Genomic DNA, 18,315 nt, shown 5'->3' with positions numbered 1-18,315 from the left:
AAACAGAAAAAGGGACCCACTCGTTCAAAGAGAGTGGTCTTGGATGATGACAATGATGACTTTATTCCTGCGGAATCTCCTCCTCCTTCCACCAAGGGTACTTCTATCTCCACTGGACAAAAATCTGCTCTACTGAATGTTGTCAAAGATGTAGTTCAGGAGTTTGTCTCACAATCAAATCACATTATTACAATGAGCAAGGAACAAAGGAGGCTAGCGAGCAAGCATGAGAATTTCATCCGGAAGTTAAGAGATAGAGTGGCTGTGTTCATGACGTTCATTGACAACCTACAAAAGGATGAAGACCCTGCCACTGATGCTGATGAAGAAGTTGATTCGGAGGGAAATGGTTCTGATGTTTAGGATTGTCTCATCAAGATGCTGCTGACTGCTCCTGTTTTTGTCTTATAAAAACTGTCTCTTTTGATTTGGAACTTATGTTTGTTATTTTTGGATAACTGTACAACTATAACTACTGCTGCACTTCATTTTAACTTATTAGATGTTTTGGACTGTGATTTGACAGTTTCTTGCAGGATTTAAAGTGATGTTTGTGTTGATCTTGCTTATTATCCGCCCTTGATGACAAAAGAGGGAGTAATAGGTGCCAAATAGCTTGAATGCTGAACTTGAATGATGAATTTTATTGATGCTACTGCTGCTACTATTATTTTTGTGGATTTTGTTTGACTGCTGCTGATAGTTTTGAGCATATAAATTTTGATTTGCAAATGTGCTGCTGCAGGGAATGTATTGACATGACTATTGGAACTTGCTTTTATATGTTGATAGATTGCCCTTGATTAAACTTGATGCTTAGCTTTTGTTGCTGATATGATACGTTCAATGTTGGGTTGATTTTGTGGTGTTGTTTGTTTAAACTCCCTTATTCAAGATGAATATGTGTAGCTCTTTATTGTGTTCTCTGTAAGTACAATGTAAAATAGGAACAAAGAAGAGAGCATAAACTAGGGGGAGCTACTCTTGAAAAGGAAATGGGAGCAACACTAAAACAAGAAACATTAATCAAAGGGAAGTTTTCTAACTTTACTAAAATTCAATTCCTTTTGGTTATTGCTTAATTATGTTTGTCATCAAGGGGGCGATTATTGAGTTAAGAAACAAACTAAATTAATTAGTGATGACAAACATTATTTTATTGGACAAAATAAATAATTAAATATTGATTATTTATAATTATATGTTGCTAATCATTTAGAATTAAATGTTGCAGGCCAAAACTTATTACAGCAATAGCCTAAGTGGATGGAAGATAAAAAATAAGACTGGTGGGCTATAATGCAAATAAAGCCCAAAAGAAACAAAGCATAGAAAGCATCGGGCTGAATGAATAAGATCCGATCCAAGCCCGATTGCCTCTCTCATTCAAACCTCTCCATTTTGCTCTCATCCAAAAGCAACGTTCATCTGTTCTATCTTGGTCAGAAATCAGAAGTGAGCGAGAGAGGATCTTCCCTAAGCTATTCACAAAAGAAGCAAGAAAGAGAAGGTTAAGCAAATGGTAGAAGTCTAATCACCAACATCAAACTATATCAAGAAGAGGTCAGAAGCTAAAGGTGATTTTATTTCCTTCTACATGCATCTCATTTTCTTCTCTTATTCCCAACCCTCTGCTAGTCCGAAAATGGGATTCATGGAAAAGTTGATTTCTGTTCAACTCTGCTGTGTATCTACGGTTGAAAATGAGTCTTAGGGACCAAGTTGTTTTTCAATGACTCAGATCTGGTCTACCATTAGAAGATTTTTTGTGGTTACTGTATTGAGGCTTTCGGTCAATAAAGTTGGTCAGAACCAAAATTCTTAATTTGAGGAATAATGGAAGAAAGTGAACTGTTGGGTTGGTGAAGCACAGAGCTCAAGAAGTTGACCTAGGGAGAGCAGCCCAGCAATATGTAAGGAGATAAAAGAGGTTTGCTGTTCATTCAGAAGGTAAGGAGAGATAACCAGAGTTTGGTAAGTTGTGTTCTGAGAAGAGTTTCCTGAAGAAGTTCCTCTACTTGGACAGTGCTTTCTTTCAAAGAAGCATTCCGCCAAAAATGAAGAACTGAATCAGAGACATGCAAATCTGGTTTATCATATAGCAAAGAGGTTGTTAAAGAAGTCAATCTCCTTCATGTTTTACAGACTGTAATTTGATTTTCAATATTTATCTTTCTGTAATTTCTTGAGTGAAAAGGCATATTGAGAGAGCTCAAGTAAAAGCCAATAAGTGAAAGAGGATTAGTGATACACTTGAGAGAAAAGCCTAGAGTCATTTTTAGATTTCTTTAGGTAAGTCTGTATCTTGTATTTTGTACCTGTGAGGTATCCCTTTTTTAGTTGGGTTAGCACTAAAAATGAAGAGTTAGTTATTAGCATAGCCAATGTCAAGTTAGGTAACTTGAGTGTGAAAGGATTGTGTCAATCCTGTGGAATTGGTGTATGTAATACTTTAACTATAGTGAAAATTCCACCACTGTTGTGGTGGAAATTGGATATAAGTTGCATTGCACAAGGCAACTGAACCAGGATATATGGTGGTGTCAGCTTCTCTCTTCTCTGTTATGTTCTGTTTTCTGATATTTATGAGACAAAAATAAATTGTCTCATAAAATTTTTGCTGCTGAATTTAAATAGAATCAAAATTAAAAGTTTGTTTTAAAAGATCATTTTAGTAACTTAAAAGAAAGGTATAGATCTAACTCCTTCTCTAAGCTTACAACCTCCACTTTTAATTTGATAAATCAGAAAATAATATTGCATATTTGAATTCTATTTTAAGAGTTTAAGGTTGATCAATAAATTATTGCATATATAGAACAGTATTTGAACATTTAATACTTAAACGCTTAATCAAATCAAATTCGTAAAATCAAGTAGTTATATATATGAAATATTTGTTTCGAAATACGAGATCATATATAATTAAATACCAAATATTCTTCCAGATCCCCATCTTATAACCAATAACTCCATGGTTTATTATTAATGTTTATCATCACCATTTGTAATTCTCTACGGCACATGCTTTACACCCTCGGGTTTCTCTATACACTAGTTTTTTCTTATTTGTTAATTATATGCAATTCATTCCATCTCCTTTGTCTTTTAGAACTGACCATGCATCTTAGTATTTGCCAATTCCGAAAAGGAGAAGAGTTTATGTGTGTGTGTGTGTGTGTGAAGGCAGACTAGTATACACTACATGCATCTAACTACTCCAAAAAGTTCAATAATATATATAGCTAATGAGTAATAATAATTATAATTATAAAAAAAGTATGTAATGCTATAATAGTAATCCTTATTATTGCAAGATATGAGACCAATAACTAATAACAAGTATAACCATTTCACTTGTCCAATAAAATGAACATAATGATGATACACAAGGGATGGAGTAGTATTTGGAAAAAGATGGAGAGTTAATTTTTTTTAGTTAATTAATAATGAGTTAATATTTTTTTATCTTTCTATAATAATAAATACTTAAATCCTTAATAGTCTTTGTTCATTTACTGTTTTGTTAGTTAAAAAAAATTGGTTTCTTAACCAGTTAAAACCGCTATCATGTATGTGTAAGGGTATGAAATCTTTAGGTTGATCAAAACTTGTTAATCTTAGATAAGTACATTAAATCATAAAACTCAATTTAGGGACTAAGCTTGTAACGAGAATTTATGGATTAATTAACTCAAGTGTTTGATAAACCTTGATTATCATATATATAGATATATGCATGCAACAGAAATTCGATCAAATATATATAAATTAAAATATATACATAACAGAGAGTAGATATATATCTCCATTTCAAAGTGTTGCAAATTAAACAACTTATTGTTTTAGAACAAATATATATAGCTAGGGTTCAAAGGAGAAGACACACATACATAATATATATAACAATTTTGGAACAATAAGATTATATTATTATTAGCTAGGTTTATTCTTTAATTATTTGAATTCATGATCTTTTTCATGAAGAACTGAAAGAAGGAGCTACAATAACAGAAGAATAAACCTTACAACATCCAAATGAAAATCCTCCACTACCATCAGCTGAAGCTTGTTCTTCAGGGATGGGGAAAACAAGAGTATTATTATGATCCTGAAGAATGGATGATTGCGAAGAAGAGACAAATGGATCCCTGACCATGTGCGAAGAAAGCGCCATGTGGCTCTTCATAACTGCATGTTGCTTAAGGAGGTGGTAAGCCCTTGGATTCTTGCCAAGAATAATGGTGCTACAAGCACCATGGGTGATTGGAAAATTAGTCTTAGCATTTCTTCCTCTAAGAAGGCTTGCAGCATGGTCATAAGCAAGTGCAGCATCTTCAGCTCTATCATAAGTTCCCAACCAAAGCCTTAGTTTCTGTGAAGAGTCTTTGATCTCTGCAATCCATCTTCCTGAAGGCCTTTGTCTAACCCCAAGAAACTTCTTCTCACTCTTTTTTGAATTAGAAACCCTATTATTGTTATGATGAGGTTGGTGTGATGGGGTGCCTAGGTTTTCCATTGAGAGTAGCTTAGTATAAGAATGAAGAATAATAAGGACTTGATGATCAATTATCACTATAAAGCCTTATTAATTTTATGTAACAATTTAACGGGGGTTTTGATGATGGTCATGATGAGGTAATGGCATGCTGTGTTTGTCAGATTTGGCTTTGTTTTCTTCCCTAATCATTATTATTTTATGTCAGTAATTTGAATGCACAAAAACACCATGAAAAACCTTTATATAAAAAGTTATAGTGATGAGAAATTTTTTTAAATAATAATCTCCAATCATCAGTAGAAATCACTTAAAAATAATTTTTTTGTAGATAAATAAACTCCTGTTATTATTAAAAGACTAAATTAAATGAGTTAATGTTAAATGTAGTTATTTTTGTAACTTTTAAATTTGGTGGTGTGTATATTTATTATTTTGTATATTTTATGCAATTTTATTGACTGATTAGAATGTAATACTCTTATTATGATGAATTATAAGGTACAGATGTAAGTTTATAGATGTTTTTTTTAATAGGATGAAAGAGAAATTAATAAAAATAGGACTCACATTTTGAATAACAATAAAATAATAAAAAATAACTATAAATAAAATTTATATTCTCTCTATACCACCCTAATCTGTATAATAGAATGCCCCTCTTATTATTTATCTTATTGATTAAAAACAATTAAAGATGAATGAAAGGAAAAGTGTGTAGAATCTTATCATAAATAGATTTTTTATATATTAATTGTTGAGAGTTTGGAGCTAGCACTCCTATAGTAGTGCTATTCTTTTTATAATTTGTGAGCACTGAGCAACTTTTATCTAAATTTTGGGTTTTGAGCAGCATGGCAGAATAATATATATGGACATATTTTAATTAATTTATTATATTGTGGAATGATGGTTATGGAGTATATATATGTGAGTATAAAAGGTACTTTTGCTTTGCAGCATGATCAACCCCCTATGATTGAAGACAAACATTAGAAAAGACAAAATTGGCAACTAACTACTTTTTAGTGGGTGTGTTTTGAATGATATTGGATACCGTATTAATTAATATTCGATATAGACCTTACTAATATATTTAGTGATTTCATATACGGTATACCAAAGTTTTTGTGAGACAATAATCTGAAATTTATCTACTTATTTTGATTTTTTTATTATTTATTCTAATAATAAAGAATTTATTTAATTTTAAATTGATTATAATAAATAAAAAGAAGATTTTTAAAATAAAAAATAAAAAATTATTTTGATCTTTAATGTTTGGACCAAATTTTAATTTGGTCTCTAATATTTTAAATGTCTTAATTCTATTTTCAAAAATATTTAAACAGGTTCAATGTTGTCTTACTATTAAATTTAGCACTAATAGTTAATAGAATGAGTGACATTGACGTGAATAACATTAATAGTTGAGTCACATCTTCTTTCATATGTTAGAAAAAACATAACCAAAATCTTCTTGTAACATTTCTTAATTTCTTTTTGTAAAAAACTCAAAATCCTAACAATCAATAATCAACGCTTCAAAATCAATGAAAAATTTTGTATATTACTAGTGATCGTTGGTGAATCAATTTTACTTATATACTAAAATTCAATGCTATTGACTATTCAATATGTGAATTGTTTATATTAAATTTAATGGTATAACAATATGAACCGCTTAAAATTTGTTTATAATTGAAATTTGTCGTTTGAAAGTTTTTTAGATTGAAATAGGATGTTTGAAACCATTACAAGAAAATTGTTGAGTATCGTCAGATTTACTGTCGTCTTTGGGTTGACGGTATAAACGTCGCCGAAAACTGCTTACCATCGAATTTATTTTGTCCAACCCTAATTACCAGCGAATTTTCTGTCGGTCTTTTCAATGAATTTCGGCTATTTCACGTGTTTAGGCACCATGTTACCGTCGAATTAAGTTTATAAACCCTAAATTTTTTTTTGACACAGTTAAGCCACAAATAGAATAAATGTTAATTTTATAAACCATAAATTTAATGTCACTAGAAATCAAGAAATTATTTTATTAAAAAATAAATGGTCTGAATGAAACAAAATGTCACAAATGTAGAATACAATGAAGTAGACAAACAAAAATGCGTACAACCCTAAATCCTACATATCAGATTCCGATAATCTTTGTCATCATCATCATCGTAGTCCCCCCTACTGCGGCGGCGGAGGAGATGCTGCCGTCGGTGCCCCACTAACAGTTTCTCCATTGGAACCAGCAACGTCGCTATCTCCAACGCGCATCTACTAGCTGTACTCTTCCATCTGCTATCGCAATCGATTGAGTTGTTCCAGCTTCTCGATCAGGTCAGAGCTTATGGCAACGCATGCAAGAATATCTCGATATCTTTGCTCAGACTGCTCTGTCTGCTGGTGAAGCTCCTGTATTAGCTTCTGCAACTCATCCCTCAGTTTGATAACTTCTTGAAGATCAGCAGGGCTAGCGGCAAAGGCAGACATAGAGGAAGCTGCCAACGCAGAGGAGCGGATGCCACTGATGAAGAAGGACCCCAGCCCAAAGCGGCGATTCTTGTAAAGTTCAGAGGAGGTCTCACGCCAAATCTTATTGGGATTTACCACGAAGGTCTCAGAGCCGGCTTCGTCGGCCCCACTAGGCGGCTGAGATTGTTGGGTTGCGACCTCCAACCTCTGCGTGTTATCTTCTTGCATCACACACTAGTTATGATTAGGATAATAGTTAAATAATTTACTGTAAACCGAATAAAGTTGAAACTTATTAGAATTAATTTAAACTCACATAATGTGTCACTGACCGCTCGTCAGCAAATCCCTCCTTATTTTCCTTCAAAATATGGGTATAGTTGAAGGTCTTCACCAAGGTCGCTTCACGATCCAACGACTTAGACTACAAATTAATATATCAACTAACCAATAAAATAAATGAATAAATTAAATAATGACAAACAAATATAAGTATGAACCAAAATCTTAATTGAAATTTTGAAAACATAATTTTTATTTTTTTGATTTCACTGAAAATTTTATGAAAATTTTAACAGAATCTCCCATAAAATTCGGATTTAGCGACCCTTGAAGAGTTCTATCCAATTTTTTCCAACAATCTCAAAGCCTAATCTAACCTATTCTAACCTATCCTAACTACCTAAATCCAGTAAAATAGAAAATTAAACAAACATTTACTCTACTAATTAATTAATTAAATTGATAATCAAAAAAGAAAGTAAAAAACTAATTCAAGTAACTATTAAAATATTAGACAATGCCAAAATTCTTACCAATATGGTCTTCATCTTCATAAAGGTCGCCGATCCACCCGTATACCTCGATGACCTGGACGAAGCCCTATTAGCGATGTTTGTCAGAATGCAATACTTGAACCCCTCGTTATATCTGAAATAAGCCTCCAAGTCACGCTTGATGTTTCAACAGATCCACGATGTCCAGTGGTTTTTTCCCTAATAAACGTTGCTCATCATCTGCTAAAACCGCTTGGTGACCTGGTGGTCATAGATCTTTCCGATTATGATATTGTGCTCTGCATCCCATATGAATTTCAACTGCACAAAGTGATTCACCAACATTAGTGTTTCAGAATGAAATACAGTTTTTATACAGTTAACTAATTCAAATGAAATTGTGTTCTTACTGCCCACTTTTGAAACCACCGCTCTCTCACATCAGCTGGGATCTGTGTGTAGGTCGGCCACAATTGGTCATACATGGACTTAATGACCTCGGATATCTCCTATGTGCATACATTGGGGTTTGGTGCAAACCTATTAGAGAAAAAACCTGACATTAACAAACACATAAGATAAACAAACTTAAGATAAACAAACTTGACATAAATAAACTTAAGATAAACAAACTTAATATTAAAAAATTGAACTCACAACTACATGCCATCGGCCCAAATTCTCAGCCAGATGATGGGCGGTGGTGGAGGGACGTCCTGCTAAGGGGCATTGGAGGCATCACCCACTACAGGGTCTGTCGACGTCATTGCTGCATCTGCAGGGGGGTCATACCAGAAGGAGGCACCCAGTTCGGATTTGAGACCAAGATGAATTGCTGGTCCGATGGACCTGCCTGTGACATCTAGGGGTCGATAGTGGAAGCTCATCCTCTACCACGACCACCTGACCCACTCGACCTACCTCTACTACCTGTCGTCATGTTTGCACAGAGAATATTACTAACACTAATCAAAACACAATTAACTTCACAACTCTAAACATATGAATACACTCAATACAATAAACATGTTAATAACATAACAAACACTAATAAATAATAACATACGCAGAAATTCAAGAAATAACAAATAATTATAACAAATATAAGAAAATGTATGAATACCAAATAATTATAGCAAATAACCCAAAACACAAATATCTATCAACCTTAAACATAATTCTAAAACTTTGGAAAACATAATTTTAATTCAATTTCACTCAAAATCTTATAAAAATTTTGACAATCTCCCCAAAAATTTGAATTTTTGCATTCCTCAAGAGTTCCATCCAAACAAAATATCCATCGAAATCAACATACAAGGAATGAAATTCTAATCCACCAACTAAGAGGCTTCAATCATTTTTACTTATCAACTCAAATGCACAGTACATTTAATAGATATTTAAAGCAATGAGCAATCTAACTTTGTAAAATAAACAAACACTAAATCATATAATTTATTTTAATTTTTTCGTCATCAAACCAATTTTAATAACTAGAATAATCAACACAAATCAAACATAATCAACCAAAATTCTATTTTATAATAACTAATAACAAATATGGATAAAACCTAAATTACTATATGATAACTAAAACGCAAATCCTACATTAAGTTAACCCTAAACTCTAAATTAGCATATAATAATCAAATCCTGAATTCCTAATTAACATATAACTAATTCCTAAATTAACATGTAAAAAAATTTTAAATACTAATTTATATAAAAGGGAGATGCATGGAACCTGACGGCAACGGCGGCAGTGCGTTGCTGGACGACGACGATGACGGCGCAGTGCGGCAACGATGACGGCGCGGTGCGGCGATAGAAAATTGGCTGGTTTTCGTGAGAGGGAGAGGCGGTGGTGAAAGACTGGGGTTGGAACGGCGGTGGGGTTGGAGCAGCAGCGGCGAGAACGAGTAGAGAGATAAACGGAGAAAATGGGTTTAGAGAGAGAGAGAAAGTCTTTTCAAAATGAAAGGGGAGAGCATTCGCACTCTCAATTTTAAGTTTTATTATCGTCGGATTTTACGTACCTCCAAAACACAACGTTTAGTTTAAATAGCATACCGTTGAATTTTGTCGACGATAAATCCGACGCTAAAGTTCACACCTATTCCCTCCCATTTTTTGCCAAGTATTACCCACGAATTTATCGTCGAAAAAGTTAATCCACCGGTAACTATTTGACGTAACGAATTCTATCACAAAACCCTCCCTAAATTTGTTGGTAAATCTGACAGTAACTCAAGATGCTAAATCTGATGGTATTTGGCGTATTTTTTGTAATAAACGTTAGAAATCAAATTAGGATTCAGCCTAAACGTTAAAAATCAAAATAATACTTTATCGTTAAATTAAAAAGAATTAATTCTAAAAGTTAAACCTTAAAATTTTAAATTTTAAATCCTAATCTAAATTATGATAAAAGTGGTGTAAAAAAAGTACTATTGATTTAATTTTTACGATTACAACTTTATAAGGGTCAATTGTTTTTGCAATTTAACTATGACACTTATTATGTTTTTCGGGTAATTAGAATTTAACATGAATAAAATAGATGGTAAAATTTCCTTTAAAAAGATGCCCCTTTTTGTTGAGAAACTTGTATTATTATTATTAAAATTATTATTTGATCGTATACAAGGTGGGTCGTTGATATCCAACATAATTCATCAATTGAAACCCCAAGCCCCAAACAATAAATAAATACATAACTTTAAGTGTTGCCTTGTGGATTAATATCAGCAGAAAGGTTAGTTATTGTCTGTAAATGGAAATCAAGCTTAGAAGAGGAAGAAAAAAAAAGTCTCCTTTTGGCTTTTGTACTATCTCTCTCCCACCTACTTCCCCTTTATTTTCCTCTGCACATTACCAACCTCATCAAGTATGTGCTACATGATTTATTAATTAGTCATTAATTAATTTAACATGATGAAAAAATAAGACTAAATCAAACTAAATAATGATAAATACAATAATGAAAAGTTGATATGTTGAATCAAGATCTAACCTAGCAGCCAGGATAATTAAGAAGAAGCCACCACAAATTAACCATGTTAAACATATACTAAAAATCAATTATTAAAATAATTATTTATATATATATTATATATTAATAATATGTAAAATAATATATATATTTATATACAAATATATAATAACTAATTTGACGTGACTAACTTTAGTACATATATAGTATTTTTATTATTCAATAGCAGATTATTATTATTATTATTATTATTATTATTATTATTCACTAAATAAATTATTATATATTTATATAATATGTTATTTTATATATTATTAATATATATTTTTTATTCTAATATATAAATTTATACGAATGACTAATTTAATAATGAATCTCTAAGTATATATATATATATATATATATATATGACATGATTTATATGAAAAACACTTAAATAAAGTGCACGTAAAGTTAATTGTGTATTAACACATTTTAGTTAATTAGATACATGTTGGGAAAAATGGTATCTGGACACCTGTCACATATGGTAGAAAGTGATATAATATATATATATAATTCCTAATAAAAAGCCATGGTTTCAACTTCCAAGTTGGTGAAGGAAAAGTCCAGGGGAATGAGCTTATATGTATATATGGTGCTATCTATTATTTTGATTAATATAATTTGAGAAAAACTGAATGCTTAACAAGTGCAAACCTCCAACAGCCTCCAAACAAAATTCACACCTCAAAAGTTTAGAAACAAACAGAACCCCACATGTTTTTCTTTTAACTTCATATTGAAATTAAAAACAATTATTCTTCGGACATTTGTCACATAATGTGTGTCTTTGCTGGAATTTTGGTTCCTCCAAGTATGCTCTCTTCTTAATTATTATTATTATTTTATTTCTCTAAAAATTAAAATAATTATAATAATACTCTCAGTTCTGAAAAGTAGTCTTTATTGATGCAGTGAGTAGCTTTCTTGTTGGATTATCTTAAGATCTGATTATATTCCTTTTAACCCTTTTTGCCATTGCTCCTGTTTTATAGGTAAAGAAAAGTGAAAACTGTAGGTTTTGTTCTTTATATTATTTTTCTGGTTACAATAAACACAATAATTTTAATTCAATTAATGGGAGATACCATACTGAGTCTTATATATGTGAATATGAATAGAGACACAAGAAAGGATGCAAAATATGGATAGAAATATGCTTTTGATATCTGATTCATACTCATATTATTATTATTATTATTGACATAAAAAGGAGAATACAAGTGCATATCTTTATGCATAATCAAATACCAAATTAGTCTCATAATTTATATCAGATTATATATGTCGTAAAATCACTTTTTCTGACCATTTAAGTTGATAAAAGAAAGCATTATATATACATATATATCCTAGCTAGCTACTTGTATCTACAACAAGATCAGTGTAACTAACACTTATGATGAAATCCTTGTGAACCACAGTTCACACAAGAAGCCAAACAATAATATACCCACGGAAAAATGAGAAATTCTTATTTATTCTATATATAGAGTAAACAATTTTCTTCTCCTACGTTATTCATCTACTTTTAACTCTTATTTCAATTTTTTTTTATTATTTAATAGATGAAATCAATCCATGGAGTATATAACAATGTCTCCTGGAAAATCTAATTGAATTGGAACAATAATTTATAGTATGCATTATCCTCCATGAATATGTGAGATAACTTGCTTTTAGCACAAAATGATGCTAGCAATACAGAATGCGTGCAGAGATAACTGAGAGAGAAATAAAACAGAATTTTTTTTATTGTCCATAATATGTTTCAGTTTGACAGGTCAAAGATTAATTTGTCGTCGAAAATCTGAACTTTATTTAAAAGTTTGTTGTTGCTGACTAATGGATTACTGCAAGCAAAAGGCAGGATTCGACTCTTGACACTTAACTTATTTAAGTGAGTAAGTTAACTACTCAACCAACTTAATTTGGTTAAATAAAACAAAATTTGATATATAGAAAGAGTATTTAGTAATCAATAATAAAAGTCTAGCCATTTATAATCTCGATTCCAAATTGTGTATGTTATTCTCTAATATATATATATATATATATATATATATATATATATATATATATATATATATTGTCAGAAAACAAACCAGTAGGCTAACCCACAAAAAAAACTCACAACAACTATCGCACTAGGCCTGTAAAACCTAAGAATTTATAAATAATTAAACAAAAAAATAATTATTATGTAAAGAAATTAAAAAATTAAATTTTAAAATTTAGAATAAAAAAAATAATTAAAATATAAATTTTGACACTAGTTTAAAAGATTTTGGCTCAAAAACAGGCTAATGGGCCAAACCGATTAGACCGAATCTAAGTAGGCTCAAATCCACTTACTCCACCCTATATAAAAGCATGCTTTCACCCACTCCTCCCTTCAAGAACGGGGAATCACACTGAATTGGGGAATCGGACAGCAAATAAGAACTCTAAACTCTTGGCTAGATTTCAATCTCACATAACTTTTGATGCGGAGCTCCAATTGATAAGCCGTCAGCAGTCATGCGTTCGTCTTGAAATTCTCTACAAAATTCATCCAAAAATTTGGTAAGAAAATTCTGATTTCATGCTTAGTTCTTCCCTTTTCAGTTTCGTGATTTGAGCTTTAGAATTTGAGAGATTTTTTATTTTGATGGTTTAGGGGTACTCTAGCAGTAGATAATCACTAAGTTTTATCCATATCATCTATGGATAAGGTGAGAAACTCATATCCCCTGTGAATACTTTGATTTTGTGAAGGTTAGGTATTGATTTGTTGTTATGTATGAAACTATATGTATAAGATTGAAATGATGTTGAATTGGAGATTGAATTGGTGAAATTGGATGCCTGGGAGTGAACCACGAAAGCTGAACTTTCATTGCAGAGGCTTGGAGCCTTGGGTTTTATGGAACGGTGGTCAATGGTGACGTTCTGGGATTAACGAGAAATCAGCCAAGGTATGGTTTTAGTTTCTTGTAACTAAATATAAGGTGTCGTGAAAACGTAGACTAGTTTACCATAGGATAGGATGAAATATGAATTGTTGTGATTAGTAAATAATGAGAATAATTGTCAAGTTTGATGTATATGGGTGTTGAATTGGTTGGTTGGATTGATTAGTTATTGTATGAGCATGAGATGTGGATTTCTTTGATGTTTGATATTGAAATTAATGACGAACCATGATGATGATAACTTGATGAATAACGAGGTATATTATATAGATTACGATGTTCTTAAGGTAAGAATGATGATAGTTGGGTATATGATTGTGAATTGAATGTGAATGTTGAGGTTGAGTTTGGTTAATTGTGAGTTAAAGTTGTTAAGCTTATTGGGGTACTATGAAATGAATTGAGCATTCGAATGTGAAGTGGTATATATTGTTTGGATATGAATGAATGAGTTATAATAAATTTGAAAATGAATTTGTTTTGAGCTTGACTTGGCAAGGTTCGTGGTGGTTTACCGCTTACCCAGTGTCGAGATTTATGTGGGGTTTGTGGTGGTGTACCGCCCACATGTTTTTAAAAATAATGTTGTATGGGGTTCGTGGTAGTGTACCGCCTACATGTTTTTAAATGACAATGCTTTGTGGGGTTTGTGGTGGTTCACCGCCCACGTGTGTGTGTGTTGTTTTCCATTTAACGTTTTGTTTTATCTTTCTTTCAAAGGCTCCTAGATAAATCTTCTTTTCAACTATATTATATATAAGATTTTATTTTAGAGGTCGTAGCGTCTTTCCACCTTTGTTTTACATCCTAGGTGTAAAGCTCTGTGTGGTAGGGTGTTACATTATGGTATCAGAGCAGTTCATTTCCATAGAGCCTGCGGAATGGACTGACTATACTTCTGAGCATACTCTGGCTATGTGCATATGCTATTTAGGATGTCTACTTGACACATATAGCATATATATTTGTGAGCATTACCTTTGGAGATTTAAAGCACTAGACTTTTGGATATTAAGACTGATCACCTTAATATCGATTGTTCGGTGTGGATAAGATCCTAAGAGCGTCTCGTGGACGCGAGTGAGGTGATACGGTTGACAATAGGGCGACTGCACATGCAATTGCTAATGGACTGAGACAATAAGCTAGAAATGGTGATAGAGGCAATAATGGACCTGATGATGAAAGAAACCAAGGGATTGTAACTTGTGAAGCTGGAGTAAAGGTCAATAGTGCTTAGTTAGAGAGATAAAGAGATTCAATGAGTGTTCTAGCAAAGTATACAAGTGATTGAGTTCTTAATGGTTTAGAATCAGAGTGGCGCTACGGAAACGTGATGATTTTGGCGACTCTAGAGTTGTAGTAATGGGAGAAAGAAGTCTTGGAATATGAGAATGAATCGAGGATTAACATAGGATCGAGGAATGTAGAGCGTGAAGATGTGGTTTAGATTATAATGGGTTGACTCAGTTGAAGGGATTGAGAAATTGTTTAGTATTTGAGATGGCGGGAAGGATTTGAGAATTTAATTTGATTTAGATGGCACCCCTAAAGGATAAAAAAATTCGTAATCATCGATAAAGAGCTAGACGAAGCTAAGAGTAAAACGAATGAATATGGTATAGGCTTGAAGTTGGTTAAGTTTATAACGTTGTGTATATGAAGGAGAGATGTGAATAGGTAATTGAATTGATATTGGAAAATCGTAGAATAAATGCTACGAGCTTAGTTGAATTTGACAGCGCGTATATGAAAATTGGAGAGTGAATTTTGGGGGCAAAATTCCTAACTAGGTGGGTAGGATGTAAAACCTGCGAAATTATAAATAATTAAACAACAAAATAATTATTATTTAAGGAAATTAGAAAATTAAATTTTAAAATTTAGAATGAAAGAAATAACTAAAATATGAATTTTGACACTAATTTAAAAAATTTTGGTCTGAAAATGGACCAACGGGCTAAACAGTTGGACCAAACCAAGTGGGTCCAAGTCCACTTACTCCACTCTATATAAAAGCATGCTTTCAGCCACTCCTCCCTTCAAGAATAGGGAATCACGCTGAATTAGAGAATGGGGGAGCAAATAAGAACCCTAAACCCTTGGCCAGATTTCAATCTCACATAACTTTTGAGGGAGCTCCGATTGACGAGCCGTCAACGGTCACGCATTCGTCTCAAAATTCTCTACAAAATCCATCCAAAAATTTGGTAAGAAAAGTATGATTTCATGCCTAGTTCTCTCCTTTTCATTTTTGTAATTTGAGTTTTAGAATTTGAGAGCTTTTGTAATTTTGATGGTTTAGGGGTACTCTAGCGGTAGATAATAACTGGGTTTTGCCCATGTCATCCGTGGGTAAGGTGAGAAACTCATATCCCTTGTGAATACTTTGATTTTGTGAAGTTTAGGTATTGATTTGTGGTTATGAATGAAATTTTATGTATTAGATTGAAACTATGTTGAATTAGAGATTGAATTGGTGAAATTGGATGCTTGGGAGTGAACCTTGGAAGCTGAACTTTCATTGGAGAGGCTTGGAGCCTTGGGTTTTATGGAACGGTGGTCAATGGTGACGTTCTGAGATTAACAAGAAATCGTCTAAGGTATGGTTTTGGTTTTTCGTAACTAAAATATAAGGTGTCGTTAAAACGTAGGCTAGTTGACCATAGGATAGGATGAAATATGAATTGTTGTGATTAGTAAATAATGAGGATAATTGTCAAGTTTGATGTATATGGGTGTTAAATTAGTTGGTTGGATTGATTAGTTATTGTATGAGCATGAGATGTGGATTTTTTTTTATGCTTGATTTTGAAATTAATGACAAACCATGATGATGATATCATGACGAATAATGAGGTATGTTATATAGATTACGGTGCTCTTGAGGTGAGAATGATGATAGTTGGGTATATGATTGTGAATTGAATGTGAATGTTGAGGTTGAGTTTGGTTAATTGTGAGCTAAAGTTTGGTTCTATATATATATATATGTATATATATATATATGAAGTTAATGATTATGCAATATGTTATTTGGATATGAATAAATGAATTATAATGAATTTGAAAATGAATTTGTTTTGAGTTTGACCTGGCAAGGTTCGTGGTGGTTTACTGCTTGTCCAGTGTCGAGACGTATGTGAGGTTCGTGGAGGTATACCATCCACATGTTTTTAAAAGAGAATGTTGTGTGGGGTTCGTGGTAGTGTACCACCCACATGTTTTTAAAAGAGAATGCTTTGTGGGTTTCGTCGTGGTTTACCGTTCACGTGTGTATGTTATTTTCTAATTGAGGATCTTGCGAGGTTCATGGTGGTGTATCGCTCGCAATGGTGTGGTTTGTGGTGGTATACCACCTACCAGTTTTCAGGAAGACGATATCCGGGTTAGCTACCGGATGTATCGAGTTCTGGCAAAGTAACCGACACGTTAGCTCATGACCAGTAGGAAAGGCATGCATCATATGTATTTGAGTGACCTGTTTGGTTTGCATTCTTGGGTTTGCATAATTAATATTCATGCTTAACTGCTATATGTTCTGTTTGCTGTAACTGTAAACTACTTGTGTTTTCTTTGTCTGTGCACTGGTGTTTCGGAGGATTGGAGGAAAGGTGATGAACTTAGGGGTTAAGTTAGAAATTGAAATAGAATCTAGAATCCTTAGATACCTCACCCTATTTATGGTTTTCAATGATAGTTTTAAGTTTGAATATAAGTGTCGGAGTTCTAGAATTGCCTTCGGCTTTCCCGGGACCTTATATATTAGTTATGTGGGCACCGTTACTATGCTGAGAACCTTCGGTTCTCATCCCATACATATTTTGTTGTTTTCAGATACAGGACATGAGGCACCTTGTTGAGGCATACTGGGAGCTTCTGAAAGCGAAGATCTTTGTGTTTGGGATTTTATTTTGGTTCTAATGTATATATAGATACTCTTATATCTCCATTGTATATGTATAAGATGCTTTATCTGTAAGACCCCAGATTTTTAGAAATTAAATAATAAATTAATTATGATTTATTTTATTTATTTAAGATGTTAATTTCAAAAATTTTATATTGATTGGATATTTTCTTATTATTGATTTGAAAGCTTGAGTAATTGAAAAATAATGAGGGTTTTAGATATATGATTTAATTTGAATCATTAGATTTTGAACTCTATTTTATGATTTTATAGAAAATTAATTTAATTATCTCTAATTATTGAATTAGAGTATTTATTTAAAAATAAATTAAGTTGATAATTAAATAGTATTTTATAGATATTATTATTATTGGATTAAATTTGGTTTCAAATTATTATTCTACTCTCTTAATTTTATTATAATTACCGAATTATCCCTAAATCCAATTATTATTATTATTATTATTATTATTATTATTATTATTATTATTATTATTATTATTATTATTATTATTATTATTATTATTATTATTATTAGTTTCATTGCTGGTTTCATTAAAAAAACAAAAGGCAAGAAAGAAAAATAGAGTAAAGTACTAAATTGGTCTCCTATGTTTGGATGTAATTCTGGTTTGATCCTTAAGATTTAAAGTGTTTTA

At 32.1% G+C, this 18,315-nt stretch overlaps 1 protein-coding gene and 1 long non-coding RNA gene across 3 annotated transcripts; one reads left to right on the top strand and one right to left on the bottom strand.

The window, feature by feature from the left end:
• Nucleotides 1–3,924: 3,924 nt before the first annotated feature.
• LOC112782283 (ethylene-responsive transcription factor 3) lies at nt 3,925–4,683 on the bottom strand. The gene has a single exon (XM_025824661.3). It carries the CDS (start codon nt 4,517–4,519, stop codon nt 3,980–3,982), a length of 540 nt encoding a protein of 179 aa, XP_025680446.1. The 5' UTR covers nt 4,520–4,683; the 3' UTR covers nt 3,925–3,979.
• Nucleotides 4,684–13,186: 8,503 nt separating this feature from the next.
• On the top strand, nt 13,187–17,801 carry LOC140184016 (uncharacterized). Of its 2 annotated transcripts, XR_011880677.1 has the most exons (6): nt 13,187–13,354; nt 13,449–13,503; nt 13,591–15,953; nt 16,049–16,103; nt 16,191–16,346; nt 17,581–17,801. It is a non-coding gene; the product is annotated as an uncharacterized lncRNA (long non-coding RNA). The 2 variants fall into 2 exon arrangements; XR_011880679.1 differs by lacking the exons at nt 16,049–16,103; nt 16,191–16,346 and having other exon boundaries at nt 13,591–13,746.
• The last annotated feature ends 514 nt before the right edge of the window (nt 17,802–18,315 follow it).

The sequence above is a fragment of the Arachis hypogaea genome, chromosome 1 (assembly GCF_003086295.3).
Source record: "Arachis hypogaea cultivar Tifrunner chromosome 1, arahy.Tifrunner.gnm2.J5K5, whole genome shotgun sequence".
NCBI lineage: Eukaryota > Viridiplantae > Streptophyta > Magnoliopsida > Fabales > Fabaceae > Arachis > Arachis hypogaea.
Note: the sequence above shows the minus strand (reverse complement) of the source record. Positions and strands in the feature narration are given on the sequence as shown.

Coding starts and splice junctions, on each gene's coding strand:
- LOC112782283 (XM_025824661.3), bottom strand. CDS start 4,519: ATGGAAAACCTAGGCACCCCATCACACCAACCTCATCATAACAATAAT.